The sequence below is a fragment of the Callorhinchus milii genome, unplaced genomic scaffold (genome assembly GCF_018977255.1).
Source record: "Callorhinchus milii isolate IMCB2004 unplaced genomic scaffold, IMCB_Cmil_1.0 Scaffold16, whole genome shotgun sequence".
NCBI classification, from domain to species: domain Eukaryota; kingdom Metazoa; phylum Chordata; class Chondrichthyes; order Chimaeriformes; family Callorhinchidae; genus Callorhinchus; species Callorhinchus milii.
In genome coordinates, this window is record NW_024704757.1 from 1,641,960 (window position 1) to 1,663,984 (window position 22,025).

The 22,025-nt window shown below is 41.3% G+C and overlaps 1 protein-coding gene across 2 annotated transcripts in view; it reads left to right on the plus strand.

Annotated features, from left to right (window-relative positions):
• The window catches only part of parn (poly(A)-specific ribonuclease (deadenylation nuclease)), a 65,506-nt gene extending 43,830 nt beyond the window's left edge, over positions 1-21,676 (plus strand). The window contains exons 22-24 of one of the 2 annotated variants that reach the window (XM_042341073.1): positions 14,350-14,539; positions 16,355-16,554; positions 20,913-21,676. In XM_042341073.1, the coding sequence (XP_042197007.1) occupies positions 14,350-14,539; positions 16,355-16,554; positions 20,913-20,953 (431 nt within the window). In that variant the 3' untranslated portion in view covers positions 20,954-21,676. The remainder of the gene's footprint in view (positions 1-14,349; positions 14,540-16,354; positions 16,555-20,912) is intronic. The other variant, XM_042341074.1, reaches the window with a different exon arrangement.
• Positions 21,677-22,025: the final 349 nt, after the last annotated feature.

Genomic DNA, 22,025 nt, shown 5'->3' on the forward strand with positions numbered 1-22,025 from the left:
CTCAGCTTGCTGGCTGACGCCTGGTCCACAAACCAGTTGACCTCTGCCGGCTGTACCAGGCCTGCGGGGAGAGGGTTCGCACTCTTCCCCTCCAGCACTTCCTTCAGCACAGTAGCCTTACTGTCACCTGTGACCACAAAGACTGCGCTGCGAGCGGCATTAAGGAGGGGGAGGGTCATGGTGATCCTACGAGGCGGGGGCTTCGGGGAGTTGCTGATGGGAGCGATGATCTGGGTCTGTTCCTTCAGCAGCGGGTGGTCTGTCAATTGTCAAAATTGTCAAAGGACAACACAGACCTGAAACCTGTCTTGAGGACCACCCAAGCAAGTTAGATGACCGGATCACCTCGCTGGCAGGGCAAACCCGGCCTGAACCTTGTGACTAAGTGCTCAAGTGAGCATTGTGGAAGAGATGCAACATATAAATTTGGCATTAGTGATGCTGTCCACATATTTTAGAAAGGATTACTTTGGTTCACCTGGCCTTCAGCTGCTCCCTTTGCCTTGCAATGCACATTCTTGACGAGAAGCCAACCCCTTCAGTTCACTTTCGTGTTGAGTAGACGGTGTGATTTTGAAGTTTCACTTTTTTGTGAATGCAAATCAAATCAGCTGTATTGTAGTTTTTATTTTTCAGTTTTTCTTAAGGAAACGTTAGCAAAACAGCAAACATGCAACAGGAATGATAGCAATTTCAGAGGCTGTTTTAAGAGGAAATCTGGCATTGTTTTGACTCAGTGTGGTAGGTACTATGGCAGTGTTAATTAATTGCTGTGGTATTACACAGGTCCAGAGGCTGAAAATGACATTAGCCAGTGAGAAATGACTTCACAGTATTTCAGGAATTTTCATTTTCTTTTCTACTACATCATTGTTAAATGCTTGGCTGGGTTTTTAGACTTAGGAATTGTGGACACCTCTTTGTTGTAAAGTCAGCAGGCTTGAAGGAAAACCTTCTGATTGCATCTGATGCAATTTTAAAGTATTTCAGTTTTTTTACCATGCTTTTTTTTCCTGACTTATTCTTGTAAGGTCAGCCAAATATTTATATTTTTTAAGCATAAAATGTAACCAATTCAGTAACTAGTGCATTCCTCACACACTGATGCATCTCCTAACTCGCTGCTCATGTGGGGCAGTGTCTACACCCTTCAGTGAATTTGCAGCATACTGTCCTTTTGAAGAGAATCAACAGCAAAATTATCATTGATCTCACCAACGTTAACTTTTCTAGTTTAACCAGAGATTTGAATTCCACCCTCAGGGATAAATTAGAACATCTTAGGCTCTTACTTTATTAAAACAAAGCTTAATGATATTTCTGAGGAGATGAGGAGGCTTGAAGTATATTGAACACTGACTGTATTCAGAGATCGATTTCATGGTGGACAGGGACAATGCAGCCAAGGAGGTAATTGCGAATATAAAAAGTAAGTTCAAAACTATGACTTGTGTGCCAGGTTTTAATGGTAACTGGAGTGCTCGATATGATGAAAATAATTTTCTTAAGCAAAGACTTAACAAAATGCTTACAGATTAAGCAAAAAGTTTGATTTGTTTTCTGTTATACCAAGGTGCTGGGCAGAAGGAGATAAAATACCTGTAGCTCAAGCCCTTTTGAAACAGGAAAGGCCAATATCATAACTAGGTTTGGTGACGACAATGAATGACATTAGATGGTGCTATTTGAAAAGGTTTCATTGGTGCCTCAAAGTAGAGAGAGAGCAGCAATGAGGGGAGTCACCAGATGGAGTCACCATTCTAAACTCTCAAGTCCATTTGATGAAGTGTATATATGGTAACACAGCAATTTGTGTTTTATATAGCACCTTTCTCACTGGGAGATAGTGTCAAAGTGCTTTACAGGTGACTGGAAACTCAAACATTACTGCAAGAAAATTTGAGGCTTATTGATTGGTATGTGTGCATTTGCAAACTTAAGCATACAAGATCAGATTCTCAAAACTAAAATCGTTGCTAAGAATTTTATAGAATTTATTGTGTAGTACATCTTTAATGAAATTAAACAGTTTCAGTCTCATCTCCTCCATGCTGAATGGAAATGTTGTCCACTGTACACAAGGACCATTAACATCAAAGTGTACAATGAAGTAAATGCTGGAGGCATTGATCACTGCTGGTTTAGTCAGTACTGGGAAGAACAAAATGTTCTTTGCCCAGTGTTAACTACTTGCATAGCTCTACAGGCAATAATGCCAACTCCTCCCTCCATAGGTTGCAGATTATCCAAAACTCTGCAGCCCGTATCCTCCTGCACCAGGCTCCGCAACCCTATCACCTCCATCCTCGCCCAACTCCACTGGTTTCCCATCACAACAACAATAATAACAAAATTACATTTATAGAGCGCCTTTCACGTTGGGAGGACGTCCAAAGCGCTGAACAGTCAAGTGTCGGGGCCCGAGCATGGGGGAGGGGTGGTGTAAGGGTGATGGAAGGCAGTGAGGCACGGTCGAAGAGAAAGGTCTTGAGACTGACCTTGAAGGAAGCGAGGGGAATGGATTGTGGGGTAGTGTTCCAGAGCGTGGGGCAGAGAGGCTAAAAGCCTGGCCACCGATGGGAGGGTGGGTCGGGGGGGGGAGGCATGGAGTAGGCCGAAGCCCACTGAACGGAGGGAGCGGGCAGATTGGTAGGGAGTCAGCAGGTCAGAGAGGTAGGAGGGGACAAGGCCAAGGATGGCCTTAAAGGTGAGGACGAGCATCTTGAACTCGATCCTCTGGGGGATGGGGAGCCAGGGGGGTCGGGTGAGGCTGGGAGTGATGGGGTCACGGAGCCTGGTGCACGAGAGTACATGAGCTGCAGAGTTTTGGATGATCTGCAGCTTGTGAAGGGAAGAGTTGTATCACACAGAGGATACAATTCAACCTCAAAGCATTCCATCCATGGTCTTGCACCCCCCTATGCGACCCCCTACCAACCTGCCCGCCTCCACTGCCCGCCTGCTTCACGTCCCTCGCCCGCCCCACCATTGGTGGGTGGGTCTTCAGCCACTCTGCCCTGATCCTCGAACTCCATCCGGCAGTCCCTCCGGCTCACACCCTCCCTTGTCTCCTTCAAGACCCCTCTCAAGACCTTCCTCTTCATCCGTGCCTTCGGTCACCCTCCTTTCTCCTCCCCCCCCCTCCCATCACCCCCCCTGTTCCCGATCCTCAGCTCGGGTCTGAAACACTAATTGTCCAGTGCCTTGGGACGTCTTCTTGACATGAAATGCGGTATACAAATGTAATTTTGTTGTTGTTTACAAATATTTGCTTACGGTTGGTGTACTGCATCAAATGGACCTGCACCTTTCAAATGGAAAGCATCATCTTATCACTCCCCTCTTTATAGCTGCTCTTCTACTTTGGGATACCACATTAATTAAACCTTTACAAGTCAAGTGCCTTGGATTGTAGCAACCTGAAGCAAAACCTTTAAAACCAAGCATGAACCTTCAAAGGGGGGGAATCCAGATTAGATCAAATTAAAACCATGAAATGTATTTTGGTTGAGAATTCAGACCCAACAACGTGTACTTTTTCAATACTTTGTCAAGCTAATGGGTGACAATATGTTGGTTCCCCATTGCAATGTGTATACCACTCGGTACAGTTAATTTTAAAAACAATGTCTGGTGCTGCTTTTTTTAAAAAGACTTAAAGCCTAAAGGATAAAGGTTCAAGGAAACTGATGCAAGATTTATCACTAATTTTGATGGAAGTCCAGTCATGGCCAGCAAATATTCCCAGTTCTGGGTCAATTACATGAAATGGGAGCTGAGGAAAAAAGTACTTCATCATAAATTATCTAATTCCTGACAAGTGCTTCCTGATTGATTTGTTTTCTGCTGCACTCTCAAACAGTAAGTACAAGGGCAATGATTTGTAAATGCAGTAATAGTGTTATACTGTTGCTCATTGTATAATGTGGCACAAATCTTCACTGTTTCAGGATTACAGCCAGCTAACGCACATGCACACAAGGCACAGAGATGTTCAACTGACATTGAACCTTAAAAAGAAAAAAAAGTGTATCAGCAAAGCCAGCTGCATGTCGGCTGAACCCCACCCTGCACATTTTTCTGAATTTGTCTGAGTCCTCTTTCCCTTCTGCCACCCGGGTTAAAACTGCAGAGAACGAGAGAGAAATGATTAATATTTGATTCACTTTACTTGTTTACTGGCTTGTGATACTACAGCACCCTACAAATTAGTTGACAAAGAACTGAGGAAATGAGTCTGTGTTGGAAATGTTTTTTTTCCCCATGTTGTGTTTCTGAGACTTGCTTCTTATCTGTCTGTTCAAATTACTACTGCTACCAGTTATCTCCAAAGACTAATTTCAGTTGTTTTCAAGGCGCAACAGAAAATTGTTTCACAAACTTGTTTATCTGCGCTCCAGACCAAGTTCAATACTTCCAGTTAATAAAGCTAGAATGGAAACCCTTCACAATGTTTTAATGCACTTTCTGCTCATCAAAGTGATTGAAGTGCTTAGTCGACCGTGTCTACGGTCACCTCCCCCCAACTTAGGGTTGTCCTCCAATACTGTTGAGGGTTCTGGGACGCTACCATTTGTGAGAGGCACTATATAAATGCAAGTTGTTGGTAGTAATGTTGGGAAATTAAACCTTCTTACATTAAGTACAGCCTAGATTTAGAGTAAAGCAGTGAATCTCTGCCTCAAGAAGAAGTGTCTCCATGTCCCAGCATAACTACCTTTCCTACACATCAAATTGTGTAGTCCTGAGTGAGGTTACCTGCTAATTCAGTAGTAACTGGTACAAAGGTGCAGTTTGGGTGGTGCTTCCGTGATTTTAAAAACTAAGTTGAGACTGCCCAAACTTTACAGATGGGAGATTTCCAACAATCTCTGCTCGATTTGGGAGATTCTCCCAGTATTGTGGCTAGAAATATTACATTGATCATTCACTTCCCTTGGCTGTTTGTGGGACATTGCAATCTGCAAATTTGCTTCTGCGATTGCCCAGATATACACAAGTCATTTATATTTAACAGTAATTGCTGCAACGCACATTTTGACATTATAGATGCTATGTTTAAATGTAAATAATTATTTTGCTTCCATTCACCATATCAATAAATTAACGTTAATCTGTAGACAATTGAGAGATTGGATTAGTATTGCATTTCTGTTTTATGAGTTCACAGATATCTCGCTTTCTGGAAATTCTAAGATGCAAAATTAAAGTATAATACTGAAAAAAATTACTTTTTCTATTACACAAAGCAGCTTATTGTCAATTGTAGCTTGAAATCATTAGTGTATTTTCATAACATCTGGTTTATTTTTCTTGTAATCTTTTCTGATTTCATAATTTGTGAGGTTTTGTTCGCTGCTTGCACTTTGACCTCTTGTAGACATTTCTATACGTGGTTAAAGTGATTGACACATCTTTGCATGATGTAACCTTTGTCAAACTGCAAACTCACCAGGTTTCTGCCACTGTAAATGGGCCCATTCACTGTTATGATGGCATCGTACAAGTGTTTTATGATATGTCCGCCAAATGTGCATCTGTTATTAAGCCTTCATCCTCAAAGACTGAAGCCTTGGTGACTGTTGGCTTGTGCTTAATTCTCTGGTGTCATGTTGTTCAACAAACTATTTTGAGCCACAGAATTTTTATGTTTAGCTGGGAGACATCAGTATCCTTTGCCGAAACCAGCACTGCCCGGCTACTTAGGCCTTTTAACAGAATATGGAGCACTATGCGCATAACACCTCGCAAATACTTGACCGTGAGCCTATAATTCACTGTAACATATAAAATATGGCTCAGTATAAATAATAATAATAATAGCCTTTCATGCTGCATGGGATTACTTCTGTCGCACTTCTTCCTTTACTTCTTCCCTTTGCCACCCTGCACACTATTGCAACACATTTCCTGCTTTTTGAGTAGATTGTGCATCCAATCAGAAGGTGAATATTAAATAGCTCTTGCTGTTCATGGAACTTTAACCCTCTCTTCTTTTTGAGAGTGATCTTCCATCTATTTTGTGGCAAAGAGATTTCTTAAATAGAGGCTCATTGTTCTGAATCCTAAAACCTTATCATGTGACCATTACTGTCTTATATTGGAGCAAATTTTATTTTTAGCAAGCCCACATCCGTTTAGTAATCCTATCACATAATTAACACTTGTCTGCACAATTTCCTCTTGCACTTGGTCTACTCACATCTCCAGTGGCTCCATAAATGATCCTATCGTGAAAGATAGCAGTTTCACCACTGCGTTCTATGTCTCAAGTAGCCAATTTATAAAGCCTCTGAAATTAAAAGAACATGCACAGTGTTTGTAGTGGTTGTGGTTGTGTCATGGTCAGACATGTAGCTATTTGAATAAAATTCAAATTTGCTGTGGCTACTGGAACTCACACTATGCTGCAAATTACTAGTGCATGACTGTTGGGATGCAGTTAGGCTTGCAATGCCATCTGTTTCTGTGGGCCTTTTAGACTGAGAATTCAGCTTTATAAGCTCTCATTCCAGACTGTTTCTTGTTTTGCTGGTTGTCATTGTTCCTGCAGCTGATTTTTATTCCTCTTCTGGCTCTGATCTTGCCTTTCCCAAGACAGATTTGTGTTATAAGCTTGACCTGGAATTCCAGCACTCGTGAATTTTCCACAGTGACCACCACATTCATCAGGTTTTGAGGCTTCTCTCTGACTGTCTTTGAAGCCTTAAGGTGGCTTTGTTACACTCCTAAATATGGATAAATATTTCTGTAATAGTTCAGGGCAATTAGCTGTAAAGTTTATTTATCCTTGATCTTTTCCCTTTGATTGAGAAATTACTAAACTTTTCAACTTGTTGCAGGACATCTCAGTATCTCTGTTATGCATTCATGCCCATGCCTCCTTGGTAGAACTTGTGTTCTGTTGTGTTTTGTTGCTTTCTGCCATTGTGCACCCACCATCTGAAGCTCTCTTCTGAGTTCCTTCCATCTCATCTCCCTCTCTCCCTCTTATTCTCTACCTTCAAAATCCATCTTAAAAGCCTGTCTCTTTAATTGAGTCTTTGGCCAACTTTCTGTCTGTCTGTCTGTCTTTCCCAGTTCAGCTCCCCACTCAATCTTTGTGAAGCGCTTTCAAACCTTCCCCTGAAAGGAACTATAGAAGTGCAAATTGATCTTTGCTCTACACTGAAGTTATCAGAATGCCAAGATACATTTTCATCCACTGATCTCGTCATTTAATATAATAAAAATCCTTGCATTTGATGTAGCACCTTTCACTTTAGGGGGATGTCCAAGCTCTTATGTAAAGTGAACAAAACTATACTGTGTATTTTGTAGGAAACGCAGCAGTTGCAGCTAAGATGGACTATTCAAGTTCCAAGTCCCTTAGAAGTCAAAATGAAAGTTAGCATAGTTGATTGCTTCTGCACTGCAGTTGTCTGAGGAGGAAAAAGCCTTTGGAAGGAGTAAGAGAGCTTGTTTGTGCTAGCTCTGTCCTGGTTCTGTTATAAAGATGGTGCTGTGGGAAGGCGTTTCATTTCACAAGCCTTGACCTTTGGAAGATGACCATTATTCCCAGATTGCTTCTGGGCAGGGATTCTTTGACATGTGGAGGGTAACATAGGAAACAACCTTGGCTGTCTAGGTCTTAGCTGAAGGCCTCAGCATGATCCAGTGAACCTGAATATATAGAGTATATGTTGGAAAACAGCCACACGTATATAGAGAGCTTCCAAAGGAGCAAGAGTAGTTCAGTTGCTGGATTAATCAGCAAGGAGTGGCAGCAGTGATGACTGGTACATGCCGTAGGGTCTACTGAATCACTCTGGTCTAAACAGATATCTGGGCAGGTGTGATCATGTAGCCATAAGGGAGTCTGCCTTGGGTTGTTGCCTCTGCTCTGCTCCTGAGATCTATTGGCTGACAAAGTTGAGTCTCATTCTGCGACACAGTCAGTGTTCCGCAAAAGTGCAGTGGCTGTTGAGCAGTTAGTGGAACAGCAATTCACATTTTAGTGATAGATCAGCGTTATTTTTCATCCTTGTGGGTGTCCTGGCCAACAATCCTCCAGACAAAATTGATCATTCAATTTCATGGCTTGTTTGTGGGACATTGCTTACACAAATTGGCGGCTGTGTTTGCCTACAAACACAGTCACTATACTTCACAGTAAAACGCTAAGAAGTGCTTTGAAACTTCTCGACGATGTGATAAGGCGCTATCTCAAATGCAAGTAATATTAATGTATAAGCTGCACGCCAGGAAAGTGTGGAAGCACAAGACAGATTTCTAAAAATAGTACAAGCTGAAGCTTTGGCTCTTCACAAATACATTATCGTTGAAAAGTTTTCTGTGCTTAATGTTTGAAGCCAAAGAAATTCAAATGGATCTGAGGTATAAATTTCAAGCATTTTTATTAGGTGCACAACATAGAGAATAAACAGAAGATTGTTTGGAGAAAGAAACATTCAATATCCCAAGCAGCTTTCATTGCAATTGTTAAACCGTACAGGTCCAGGGGTAAAGTTGGTCACTCAATCCACGACTGTTTGTGGGACACCTCTGTGTGCATTTGGCTGTTGCGTTTCGCCCATCAAATAGTCAATTCACTCTACAGTATATTCTGTGAAGCGCTTTGAGACATCTCAAGAATGTAATAGGCACTATATCAAATTCAAGGATCATTAATATTTGTGCCACCTGCTGTTTCTAATAATAATAATTCTTGCATTTGACATAGCGCCTTATTACATCTTCAGCCATCTCAAACTGCTTCACAGAATATACTGTAAAGTGAATTGAAAGAATATTTTGTGGGCAAAATATTTCAGGTACAGTAGTGCTTGGCCCTAAAGGAGACCAGGGAGGCTTGTAAGAAAGGCCATAGCTTGTTCTTCTTTTCATGGTTTAATTATATTTATAGGATATTGTTTAAAAGTTTTGCGAGCGAGCATTTGCATTTGATGAATTCATCGATGGCTGGAAAGCTTCCCCAGTATAAATTACAGACTTTTTAAAGTATAGCTGTTTTATTTCTGCAGGTTTTAATCTTGGCAGTATTCAATCTTGAATTAAAAGGGAGAAAATGGAATATGAGGGTAAACTAGCTAGGAACATAAAGACAGATTGTAAGAGTTTTTACAAGTACATAAAGAGGAAGAGACTTATCAAAAGTGAATGTGGGTCCATTGCAGGCAGAGACATGAGAAATTATAATGGAAAATAAAGAAATAGCAGAGTCATTAAACAATTATTTTGCTTCTGTCTTCACATTAGAGGACACTGAAAACTTACCGAAAATAGAGGGGAACCTGGAGGCTAATGTTAGTGAGGAACTTAAAGAAATGAACATTAGTAAACCAATAGTACTGGAGAAATTGATAGGATTAAAAACTAATAAATCCCCTGCACCTAATGGCCTGCATCTAGGAGTTTTAAAAGAGGTGGCTGCAGAAATAGTGGATGCTTTGTTTTTGATCTTCAAAATTTTTCCTGGATTCTGGAATGATTCCCAGTGATTGGAAGGTCGCAAACCTAACGCCAATATTTAAGAAGGGTGGGAGACAAAAAATGGGGAACAACAGATCAGTTAGTCTGACATCGGTGGTAGGGAAAATTCTAGAGTCCTTAATTAGGGACGTCGTTGTGGGGTACTTCGAAAATTAGAACATGATTATACAGAGTCAACATGGCTTTACGAAAGATTAATCATGCTTAACAAATCTTATAGTTTTTTGAGGATGTAACTAGCAGGTTAGATAGGGGGGAACCGGTAGATGTGGTGTATTTGGATTTCCAGAAGCCATTCGACAAGGTGCCACATAAAAGGCTGTTGCATAAGATTAGAGCCTATGGAATTAAAGGTAATATATTAGTATGGATTGGAGAGTGGCTAACAGGAAGAAAACAGAGAGTAGGGATAAACAGGTCCTTCTCAGATTGGCAGGATATGACTAGTGGAGTACTACAAGGATCGGTGCTTGGGCCTCAATTCTTTACAGTCTATATCAATGATTTAGATGAGGAAATAGAACTTAACATATCAAAATTCGCAGATGATACGAAGATAGGTGGGAGAGTAAGCTGTGAGGATGACACACAATGAATGCAAAGGGAAATAGACAGGTTAGGTGAGTGGGCTAGAAGGTGGCAGATGGAGTATAACGTGGGGAAGTGTGAAGTTATTCACCTAGGTAGTAAAAATAGAAAACCGGATTATTTTCTGGAGGGGGAGAGACTGGGTAGTGTTAGTTTTCAGAGGGATTTGGGTGTCCTTGTACACCAGTCACAAAAAGTTAGTTTGTAGGTACAGCAAACAACTAGGAAGGCTAATGCCATGTTGGCATTCGTTGCAAAAGGGTTAAGAGTACAAGAGTAGGGCAGTCTTGCTGCAGTTGTATAAGGCCTTGGTGAGACCTCACCTAGAATATTGTGTGCATTTTTGGTCTCCTTATTTAAGAAAGGACATACTCGGCTTAGAGGGGGTGCAGCGTAGATTAACGAGGTTGGTTCCTGGGATGAGGGGGTTGACCTATGAGGAGAGGTTGAGTAAACTAGGCCTATATTCTCTAGAATACAGAAGAATTAGGGGTGATCTTATAGAAACCTATAAGATTCTTAAGGGTCTTGACAGGGTAGATACCGTGAGACTGGGTAGTGTTAGTTTTCCTCTGGTTGGAGAATCTAAAACTAGGGGTCATTACCTCAAGATTAAGGGTCAACCTTTTCGAACTGAGTTGAGGAAACATTTCTTCACTCAGAGGGTAGTGAATTTGTGGAATTCTCTACCCCAGAAGGCTGTGGATGCTCAGTCCTTGAACATATTCAAGACTGAGGTGGATAGATTTCTAAAGGATAGAGGGATTAAGGGATATGGGGTTAGGGCTGGTAAATTGAATTAGGTTAGATCAACCATGATCTTATTAAATAGCGGGGCAGGCTCAAGGGGCCGAATTGTCTGCTCCTGCTCGTCCGTCTTATGGTTTTATGGTCTTATGGAAGTGGTACAGATCTGATGGGGGTGTGGGGGGAAGGGGGTTGTTGAAAGGCTTCATTTAATACCACAGAATGGGAAACATTAGATAAAAGGAATTTTGCATCTTAAATAAGAGTATAATAAAGGTTTAAAAGTGCCATGATTATCATAGCTGATAGTGTGCACCAGTCAATTCCAGGCTGGTTCAAAAAGTGTTGAACATTCTCCTAAAAGGGGTTGAATTTCAACTTGAAAGGGCAGCAGCGAGTCAGTTACTGAGTATCGCTTCATAAATTCCTTCCCTCTAAATCATATGTTGTAACTGCAGGGTTGGGGGTGATTTGTTGACTTAGAGAAATTCCTACAAGGGCTGTATGCTGAATAATGTTCGCCAAGCTTGGTCAACAGTCATATGCTGGTCATCCAGTTTGGTCTTCATTATCACCACTGATGCTGTATTTGTTTCAATAGCGAAGAACTTCAAAGTAAACCAGATGCGGTTTTCAAAACTTAACCACAATACAAAAATGTTGATTCTTTTATTTTGAGTAAGTAATTCAGGAAGTCAGTTGGTCTCTCTCTTCACCTCCTGGTCTTTTCCACCATTTTCCTATTGTCTTGCCTTTTGGGTCATGAGTCTTGTAAATGCAAGATGAGGATAATGTTTCCACTCGGCTTTTTGGTTTGCTTTGTAACTCTCCAGAAAATGCCTACAGTATTTCTGCCCGTCTCTTGTAATCATGCAGGTGCCTGTTCTTCATGTGTGAGTGAGCCTGACCAGTGAGTATCAGCAACCTGCTCAACCATTTGCCAGCGGGAAGGAGGGTGGAGGAGAAATCACAAACTCAGTCCAATGCTAACAGTACTATTGAAAGCATTGACCTGTCTGCAGCATAGTGATGCCTATTACTGCTCTAGCCAAGGTCAGCAAATTCATGTGACATTGTAATGAAACATATTTCTTGTTCCTCTGGGCAGTAGCTTTACCAAGTGGGCCATTGGGAAAGTCCATTGTATTTAATGGAGACCAGCTGTAAGGAACACTTCACCACTTTGATAACCCAACCTTTTTACAGTATATTCTGTGAAGCGCTTTGAGACGTCCAGAAGATGTGATAAGGCGCTATATCAAATGCAAGGATTATTATTATTATGCCCAGGAATGGCAATTGTTAGAAGAGTCCTGTAGCTCAGTGGTTAGAGCACTCGCTTTGCAAGCGAGAGACCTGAGTTCAATTCCAGGCAGGGCGAAACCTTGGGCAAGTTTCCTTACTCCACACGCCTAATAATAATCCCTCCAAAAAACCCAAAACAATAATAAATTGGTCATTTTCAATCTACGACTGTTTGTGGGACATTGCTGTGCGCAATTGGCTGCCGCGTTCGCCCACAAATATACAGTCAATTCACTTTACAGTATATTCTGTGAAGCGCTTTGGGACGTCCTCCCGACGTGAAAAGCGCTATATCAAATGCAAGGATTATTATTATTATTATTATTATAAGAGCTTCCCCCAAAACACAGATTTGGTTCTTGAGTGCCGGATAAATTTGGGCTTTTATGCAGAGTGGGAGGGAGAGGGACGTTTGGAGGTAAGAGGTGGAAGCCAACACTGAACTGATGGCATGAGTGCAAAATAGACAGCGGTGGGAGGAAACGCAGTGCCTGATTGACAGTAACTGCTTTTCAACCTCGTTTTCAGCGTCCATAAACACACCACACTATGCAGGAGTTTATGTCCTGATTTGGTTGAAAGCAGCTTCTTTTATTGTTTCCCATCCAGTTTTCTCTTTGAGGCCGTTGAGTTCAACTGGGTTGGTAACTGGTGAACTTTGTCACAGTACCTCTCCAGGGAAAAAATCAACAACACGTGCCTTGTTATGTTTTTCCTTCCCGACCATTTCTTTTTACTTGTTGAGCAAAACTTTGAATGTCAAAATGAAAATGATCGTGCTGATCAAAAAAGATTATCACTGAAGAGAGCATTAAAGTTGCTCCTTTCAGAACAAGAAAGTAACGAGAAACTGTTTCCATTGGCGGGTGGGTTGGTAACCAAAGGACACAAATTTAAGATAATTGGCAAAAAAACTAGAGGGGAGATGAGGAGAAATCTTTTTACACACAGCGAGTTGTTATGATCTGGAATGCACTGCCTGAAAGGGTGGTGCAAACAGATTCAATAAGTTTCAAAAAGGGAATTGGATATTTAATTGAAAAGAAAACATTTGCCAGGCTATGGGGAAAGAGATAGGTCTTTCAAAGAGCCGGCACAGGCACGATGGGCTGAATGGCCTCCTTCTGTGCTGTAGAATCCTACGAAGACTATGCTTCAGAGATTGAAATCACGATGAGACAAGTGTGCGATGAATAGTCGGAGAAACATGCTGATTCATCCAGGAACGTTGTGGCGCTGAGCTGAGGCTTGACTTGTGCATCAAAAGGAGAGAGCTGCAAACTACAATCTTCAGCTCTAAGGCTTGTTGGTAAATTGTAGAGTATACAGTAATAAAAATACTTTTTAAACCTCCTTCATTTATTATTTATATATAATATATAGTAGCAACTGATTGGTTGGTTTGGACCTGTAAAATGACTTGTGGGCATGTGCTGCCAGTTTAAGACCTTCTTTTCACAGAAGAGACTTTGCTATTTTGCCCCATGTATCTTTTGAACTGTGTTGCCAGTAGTGCAGAATCTACATTGAGTGAGCGGACAGGTTGTCAACTACAACTTACATTTATGTAGCGCCTTTCACACGGGGCAGCGTCTCGGAGTGGCACTTGATAGTGGTAGAGCCTGACACTGAGCGTGGGGGATAAGGGAAGAGGTAACCGTAACCACGGTTGAAGAGGACGGTTTCTCTTCAGTTGTGATCTGAAAGAGGGGAAGGAGAAAGCAAGGCGGAGGATTGAGGGAGAGAGCTCCAAAGCTTCGTGGAGTAGTGGCTGAAAGCGCGATCGTCGATGGTGGAGCGGAGGGACAAGTAGGAAGCCAGAGCCAGCCGAGCGGAGGTAGTGGAGTGGGGGAAAGCAAGTCAGAGAGGTAGGATGGTGCCCTTGTGTGAAGGGATACAAGTCAACATGGATATGTATCTCTTTGGTAGGACTCTCAGGAGGAGAGGAGGGCAGTAGGACCACGGATCTTCAACCTGAACCATAATCCGAAGTGAACTATTTTGTTTTAGATGCTCAGGAAAAATGAAGTTTTTAAAGAGAGAAACGCTTTCCTTTTGTTGACATTGAGCATTGTAATTCAGTAAAGGCTTTATGCACTTAACATTGTCCCCATATTGTTTTTACTTAGGTGTAAAAGTCCTAATGCCCCAAAATGGTAAGATTTAAAAAAAAAGTAAGGGTTAACCATTCTAATTCCCTAATCTTTCTCTGTGCAGCTGTGAACACCAGTAAGTATGCAGAGAGCTACCGTATCCAGACGTATGCAGAATACGTGGAGAAAAAGCAGGAAGAGAAACAAATCAAGCGCAAGTGGACTGAAGAAAGCTGGAAAGAAGTGGAGAGGAAGAGGCTGAAAACTCAGTACACCCCACAACCTTATCTTAGCCAGATGTTTGATTTCAGCAAGTAAGTATTTGGGCAGCAGACTGCACCCATAATCCATGCTGCTTGGGTTGTCCTGACATGAAAGGTGCTGTATAAATGTCATTTTGTTGTTGTTGATGATACTTCATGGTGTGTGTGTTTGTGGAAATTTATTGGGTACAGATTATTTGTAATTGCCTACAGCAGTCACTATGTTTTACACAGAATTCCCTGTGAAGTGCTTTGACATGTTTGACACTAGACATCACATCAAATTACAAAGGTTATGAAAATGGCACATGAGGTAGCTGGATACTGCCTCTAATTTCTTTTAAAAAATTGTCTCTCAATCCGTGACTGTTTGTGGGACACTGCTGTGCGCAATTGGCTGCCGCGTTTTGCCCACAAAATAAACAAGTCAATTCATATTACAGTATATTCTGTGAAGCGCTTTGAGACGGCTTGAAGATGAGAAGTCTCAATGACATGATAAGACACTATATCAAATGCAAGGATATTATTATAACTCAGTTGATTTAAACAGAAAAAGTCTGAACTTTTTTTAACACGTCAGAAAAATATAGCAGCAGTCAATAGCTCTTGTGCGATTTCTAGCTGAAACATTTGAACAAATGTATTCACAAGAATCAAAATTATGCACCAATGGTATCTGCCTTGTCAGCAATATCTATCGACAGTTACCTTTGTTGCAGACTATTGCCAGCACAATGCTCATCATATGATCTTCCGGCATTAAGGAACCACTAAGCTACAATTACACCAGTCATGCCCTAAATTTATGGGATGTGTTTGCTGCTAGCTTTGTGTAATTAGCTGCTGAAAGGTATATTGTCTCATCTGTGCTTAAGCCTTTTATACGCATAGTGTAACATTAACTGTCAGTAGCAAAACTTTTTTAAGCTCCGTAACATTTCTTAATTGAATACCCTAAAGCAGATTTAGCTCTGAAGTGGTTCACTGAATTGAACTGAAACTGTATATCTGGGCTCACTTATTATACAGGGGTCCTGCAACTTCTTTCAATACATTTTAGCAACTTCATTTGGTGCCGTCCTTCAATATGCCATCAGCAAAACCTTGCTTGGAACTGAGATTCCCGAGTGGGACGAAACGTTAGGCAAGTTTCTTCACTCCACTCGCCTCTGGTTATCCCAGGGGTTAGTAATCCCTTATGATACCACCCATCCATCAGGTGAAGGGTCACACTTGTGATTGTCGGATGCCAAATAACCAACTTGTGGCTATCCTTTTGGGTGGTCGGGGGGGTTAAGCAGGGCCTCCTTGGAACTGAACTGGCTCCAGGGTAACATGTCTGAATCAAGCCAGCCCTCTGCAGTGGTCTTTGTACTCCAGTTTCTGAACTAGGCAGGTGTGCAGTTTTCTAAGGCAGCCTGGCTCATCGGAAGACTTGGAAAGGCAGACCGGTCACTGGGGGCAGGGAATCCTCCCACTCAGCTTCTTTTAACCCTGCAAGCTACAGCCCTAACGGGTAGGGTGGTCCTAGCTGAACAAGCAGCAGGAAAGCTTGCCAGACAGTGCTCTCAATGGGAAGCTATGTGGTTTTAGCTGGCTAGATCTCAGCAGTACTCCAAAACACACTCTGGGGTTTACGCCTAGTATTTTCCGGAATTAGATAAGCAGTATTCTCCTCCTTGCTCTCTTCAACCAGAGAGTGCACAATCCATTCCAATAAATATCTCAGGGAATTTCCATGTATAAATGGAATATATAGAACTCAGTTTAGTTTGGATACTCGTAAGCTCAGTGTCAGACATCCGGCTGACCAAACAAATAATTCATTTTGTGTAATTTTTTTTCAAATCTGATTTACTTCAGAACAAATCCTACTGGGGGCAAAAGAAGCATGAGCCCTATCCAGGAGGAGAACATATCTGATGAGACCGGGGAGGGCGAGGTTACAAGTAAAGACAGTGAGAGTGACAATTCGGGTAGTGCATGGACCGACGCGTCACTGGCAGATACCAGGAAAATGAAGCAAAGGCAGAAGAAGGCAAAGAAATCACAGGACAAGACAGGTAAATGCAAACCTGGTCGCGCACCATGCTATAAAAGCTTTCTATTTTCATTGCTGCTTAGACGATGATAATTTGGTCACTTAATCTACGGCTGTTTGCGGGACACTGCTTTGCACGCTTTACAATTACAATATATACAATTCACTTACAATATAGGAAGGATGTTAAGGCATTGGAAAGGGTGCAGAGGAGATTTACAAGAATGGTACCAGGAATGAGGGACTTTGATGATGAGGAAAGGTGAGAGAGGCCGGGATTATTCTCATTGGAGCAGAGAAGGTTACGAGGAGACCTAATAGAGGTCTTCAAAATCATGAGGGGATTTGATAGGTTAGAAAGGGAAAAACTGTTTCCACTGGTGGGTGTGTCGGTAACTCGAGGTCGTAGATTCAAAATAGTATCTAAAAGAAGCCGAGGGGAGGTGAGAAGGAATTTTTTCACGCAGCGAGTTGTTCGAATCTGGAACGCATTGCCTGAAAGGGCGGTTGAGGCTGATTCAATAACTACTTTTAAAAACGCGGTGGACGGGTATTTGAGGAGGACGGGTTTGCAGAGTTATGGGGAAAGGGCTGGGGAGTGGGATTGGCATTACATTGCTCTTCTTAAAGAGACGGTACAGACATGATGGGCCGAATGGCCTCTTTTTGTGCTGTGCGATTCTATGATTCTATGAATATATTCTGTGAAGCGCTGTGAGACGTCTCGAAGATGTGATAAGGCACTATATCAAATGCGCTACATCGCTAAGGCGCTATATCAAATTCCTTAAAAATAATAAATTTGTCACTTCAATCCATGACTGTTTGTGAAAAACTGCTGTGCGCAAATTGGCTGCAGTGTTTCGCCCACAAAATATAGTCAATTCACTTTACAGTATATTCTGTGAAGCGCTTTGAGACCTCTCAAAGATGTGATAAGGCACTGTGTCAAATGCAAGGATTATTATAATTAGAATGGCTTGTGAATGCGTTTTACACTTGGCAAGTGCCAATTTCACTGGACCATGCCAGCAGTCAAGCAAATCATTTAGAACAATGCCCTTTTTCTGCCAAGGCTTAATGCTGATATTGCTCCTCATCCAAACTCAATTTGATAGATCATCAGAACACAAACGCTTAGACCTTAAAAGATCTAAAGCTATCATTTACATCTTGTGCTGTAAGCGAATCAGAAAGCAGCGGGTTTTAATGTGGAACTATACACTTACAATGCTTGTGATTTCAAAATGATCGAACACTTTGTAATCTTGTAGTAAAGAATATGACTTTAGTATGAACGCTCTTTCCTTGAAATGCACAAATTAACCATTGAATAGATAATCAAAGCAGTTTCTGGAGCAACTGTTTACATCGGTGTAACAATGTTTGGATAGTTTGCTAGCTTATGTAGTTTTGAGTGTAGTGAATTTCATAAAAGTGCATTTGGTTCTTGTGAGAAATTAGAAGAAGAATGCTGGGGATATTCTTAACTTCACTTAATGCACTAAGAAATATTTTAACAATTCTAATAAAGTCCCTCGACTGCAAACTGATAACTTGTTCGAAGTATAAAACTGCAGAGTAAAATTTTGACAAATGCTTGAACCCAGTTTTGGGTTACTTTTATCTTTTCCAATAATCTCTGGCTGTTAATTTCATGGTGGAATGAAACATTTAGTGTTCTTTGGACAAAGGATTAAACAAACGATCGACTTAAAATTCTGTGTATTTTTAAGAGGTTTGTTTTGAAAAAGTTCTTAAATGTGTCGCAAATGCTTGGGCTTCGTTGCTCTGTGGGGCTGCTGTCAATGATTCAGAATAGCGAGAGGACCTGGGCAGGGCAGATTTTTGGGCAGGACGAAACCTTAAGCAGATTTCCTTACTCCACACACCTCTGTTTACCGAACAGTAAGTAGGAATCCGGTTGTTAGTCGAATGGCGGATCACTTTTCTGGGGGTGACAATCTCTTCAAAAACAATAATAATTTGGTCACTGAATCCACGACGGGACGCTGCTGTGCACAATTGCCTGCCGTGTTTCGCCAACAAAATATACAGTCATCTTATTAGCATTGCTACACTTGACAGTTTATTCTGTGAAGCGCTTTGAGACATCTCAACGACGTGATAAGGCGCTATCAAATGCAAGGATTATAGACTTTAATGCAGAAGTTTGACATTTTCCAAAATGGGAACTTTGTGAGGCGGAATGCACTGTGTTTTCCAGCAAGGAATTTGGCACTTACATCGGAGGGCAGTGTGATCCTTGCCACAACCCTGCAGTGAATGCTCTTAATTAGGTACCAGGAGTGGAGCCAAGTGGCTTGTTTTTGCTTCTAGCTTGCTCAATTTTGCAAATGATGGGATTTCATGGGATGCAGTTAATTTCCAATCAAGCCATGTGAGAAGAGAAGCATCCTCAGAGGAAGAAAGGTAGGATAGGCTCGGCCTGTGGTGCACACAAAGTCCTGTTTACCCCCTTTTACAAAACAGCAATAGGAGACTAATGAGGAGCTGAATCAAGATGTCAGAGATGCATTTCACCTCGCTCCATCCATGTTACGGAAGATGTTGCACCAAAAATGGTGATCATAATCTGCTGTGAAAATGATGGCGCTCACACACTGATCCTTTGGACGTCTGAATAGAGACAAACATTTTTACTGAATTTTGTGCTTGTACGTCCAAATACAATTATCTTTGATATGTCTCAACGACATGTTAAGGTTAGCATATCAAATGCAAGCAAATGCAAGTATTATTATGAATGAATATCACATCCTGGTGGGGCTTAGAGTATAAATGCATGATGCAGTTGGCTGCAAGTGGTGGGGTGGAGGGGGGGGAAAGGGTGGGGTTCCCAGTTTTCATCCCATCTTGTACATCGATTCTTTTTCCAGGTGCTGATGGCAGTACAGCGGTCAGCATTCCTGGGTTCAGGAAGAAATAAAGGTTTATAGTCTGATACTATCCAGCTTCCTGCTGGAAATGATAATAATAATTCTTGCACTTTGATATAGTCCTTTTCATGTCTTCTAGACGTCTCAAAGTGCTTCACAGCATATACTGTAAAGTGAATTGACTGTTTTGCCCACAGATATACAGTCAATTCACTTTACAGCATATTCTGTGAAGCGCTTTGAGACATCTAAAAGACGTGAAAAGTGCTGTATCAAATGCAAGGATTATTATTATTTGTGGGTGAAATACGGCAGCCAATTGCGCACAGCAGTGTTCTACAAACAGTTGTGGATTAAAGTGACCAATTTTATTTTTTTTTCCTTGAGGGATTATTATCAGGTGTGTGGAGTAAGAAAACTTGCCTAAGGTTTTGCCATGCTGGGAATCGAACCCCGGCCTCTCGCTTGTGAAGCGAGCGCTCTAACCACTGAGCTACAGGACTCCTAAATGTGGCTGTTGGGAATAGGCACATAATATAGCCTGGGTGCTGATACATTGTATGTGTGTGTATATATATATATATGTGTATAATATAGTGTATATTGTATAAACATTACTTATACTGTTAGATGTGAAGAACTGCTGCTTAGATCAAGACAAGCAGAAAACAGGAGCCATCTGTGCAACTCTTACCATAGAGGGTATTCACATTCTTTCTTCTAACCCCCCAAATCCTACTCCCAGCAAACAATTGAGGGAGAAAAGCAAGGATAGGGGCAGAATTGGGGAGAATTTTAAAAGAAAACGACCTATTTAAACTGCTGTCTTTCTGAACTTAAACCGATCATAATTTAAACCAAGCCACATTGTCATGGTGGTAATTAACTTCTTAAACAAGCTTTTAGGCAGGGCGAAACCTTGGGCAAGTTTCCTTACTCCACACAGAGCCTAATAATAATCCCTCCAAAACAAAAAACAATAATAAATTGGTCATTTTCAATCTACGACTGTTTGTGGGACATTGCTGTGCGCAATTGGCTGCCGCGTTCGCCCACAAATATACAGTCAATTCACTTTACAGTGTGTTCTGTGAAGCGCTTTGGGACGTCCTCCCGACGTGAAAAGCGCTATATCAAATGCAAGGATTATTATTATTATTATTATTATTATTTACCTAAGCGTCAGTAATGGCAGTGTTTTACAGCAGGTTGTTTATTTGCCGAAAATACATCGTAAAAAATCTGTTTAGTCACTAGAAGCGCACAGATGCTGATTACTTTCATTGTGGGATGTTAATGGAGTTTTTCTTGCACACGAAGGACAGCATTGCTTTCTATTTCATTCATCAATCTTACTGACATTTGCATTTGGTTAGTTTCATCAGATGTGTGACGCTTTTACATGCTGACGTATTACGTGACGATTGTTTCATCGTACAGCTGTTCACAAGCTTTATTATTGGGATTTATGTTAAAACAGGCAGTGCAGCAGAGCTATTTGAAGTCCCAGACACATGGTGACGTGACGCAGGACGAGTAAAATGAAGTTGCATCTTCTAGGTAAAGCCGTGACGAGAGACAGCAAGCACTTGCAAGCCATAGCAATCTCTGAGCTCCGCGGTACAAGACAGCTTAAAAAAAAATAAGGTCTGTGAAAGTTGAGATGTTTTTCTTTTTAATAAAACTAAAAAGAGCCAATATGTCTGTTAAGTGTCTGTTAATTTTATGTTTTTGTTTAAAACAAATGATCCATTGCACCTGTAAACTGGGGTCATTCTCGTCCTGAGCAGTGTTAAACAGTCTTGTACTGCTCTCCGCTTAGAGCAACGATGACCCCAGAGACTTGTCTTGTGCCAGTCATTCAATTCATATTCCAGAACTATATAATCACGGTTCAGCACTGTAAATTTTTTATGTATTGTATTTCCAGTGAATCTAATTACTTGATTATCGATAATGTGGTATAATTTTTTTTAGGTTCAGGTTTTTAGGGGGGTTGCTAAATGCATTGCCATAAGCCATCCTTGCAATAAGGGTTGCCAGCTGTCACACCAATACTTGTTTCCTTTGTCTTGACTGATGTGTACTGTGCTTTCAGTCTCTGGTGTCTCAACTTGTATCCTGCACTAGATCTTGTCCCCTTCTGTTTGTGTGCAAAATACTTGTCTATTTTCTCGGGGGACAAGTTTTGTATTGTATTTAAAGTTTTTGTATCATGAAGAAAAATAAAATATTTCATGAAAGAAAATTAAAGACAAGGTTCTTATTGTTACATTTGACTTCTTTATTTGTGTGACATTGTTTGTCTGCTGAGATGTGGAAGCAATTGCATTCATTTGTACGTTAGAAGGATTGTAAATTGAGCAATGATCAAGTAGTTTAATTAAAATTGACAGAAGTTATTTGTTTGAGGAACAACAACAAATTACATTTGTATAGCGCCTTTCACATCAGGAAGATGTCCCAAGGTGCTGGACAGTCAGGGATTATGACTCGAGCAGTGGGTTGGGATCAGGAGGGGTGGAGGGTGACCAAATGTACCTTTGAAGAGGAGGGTCTTGACGTGTGCCTTGAAGGAGGCAAGGCAAAGGGA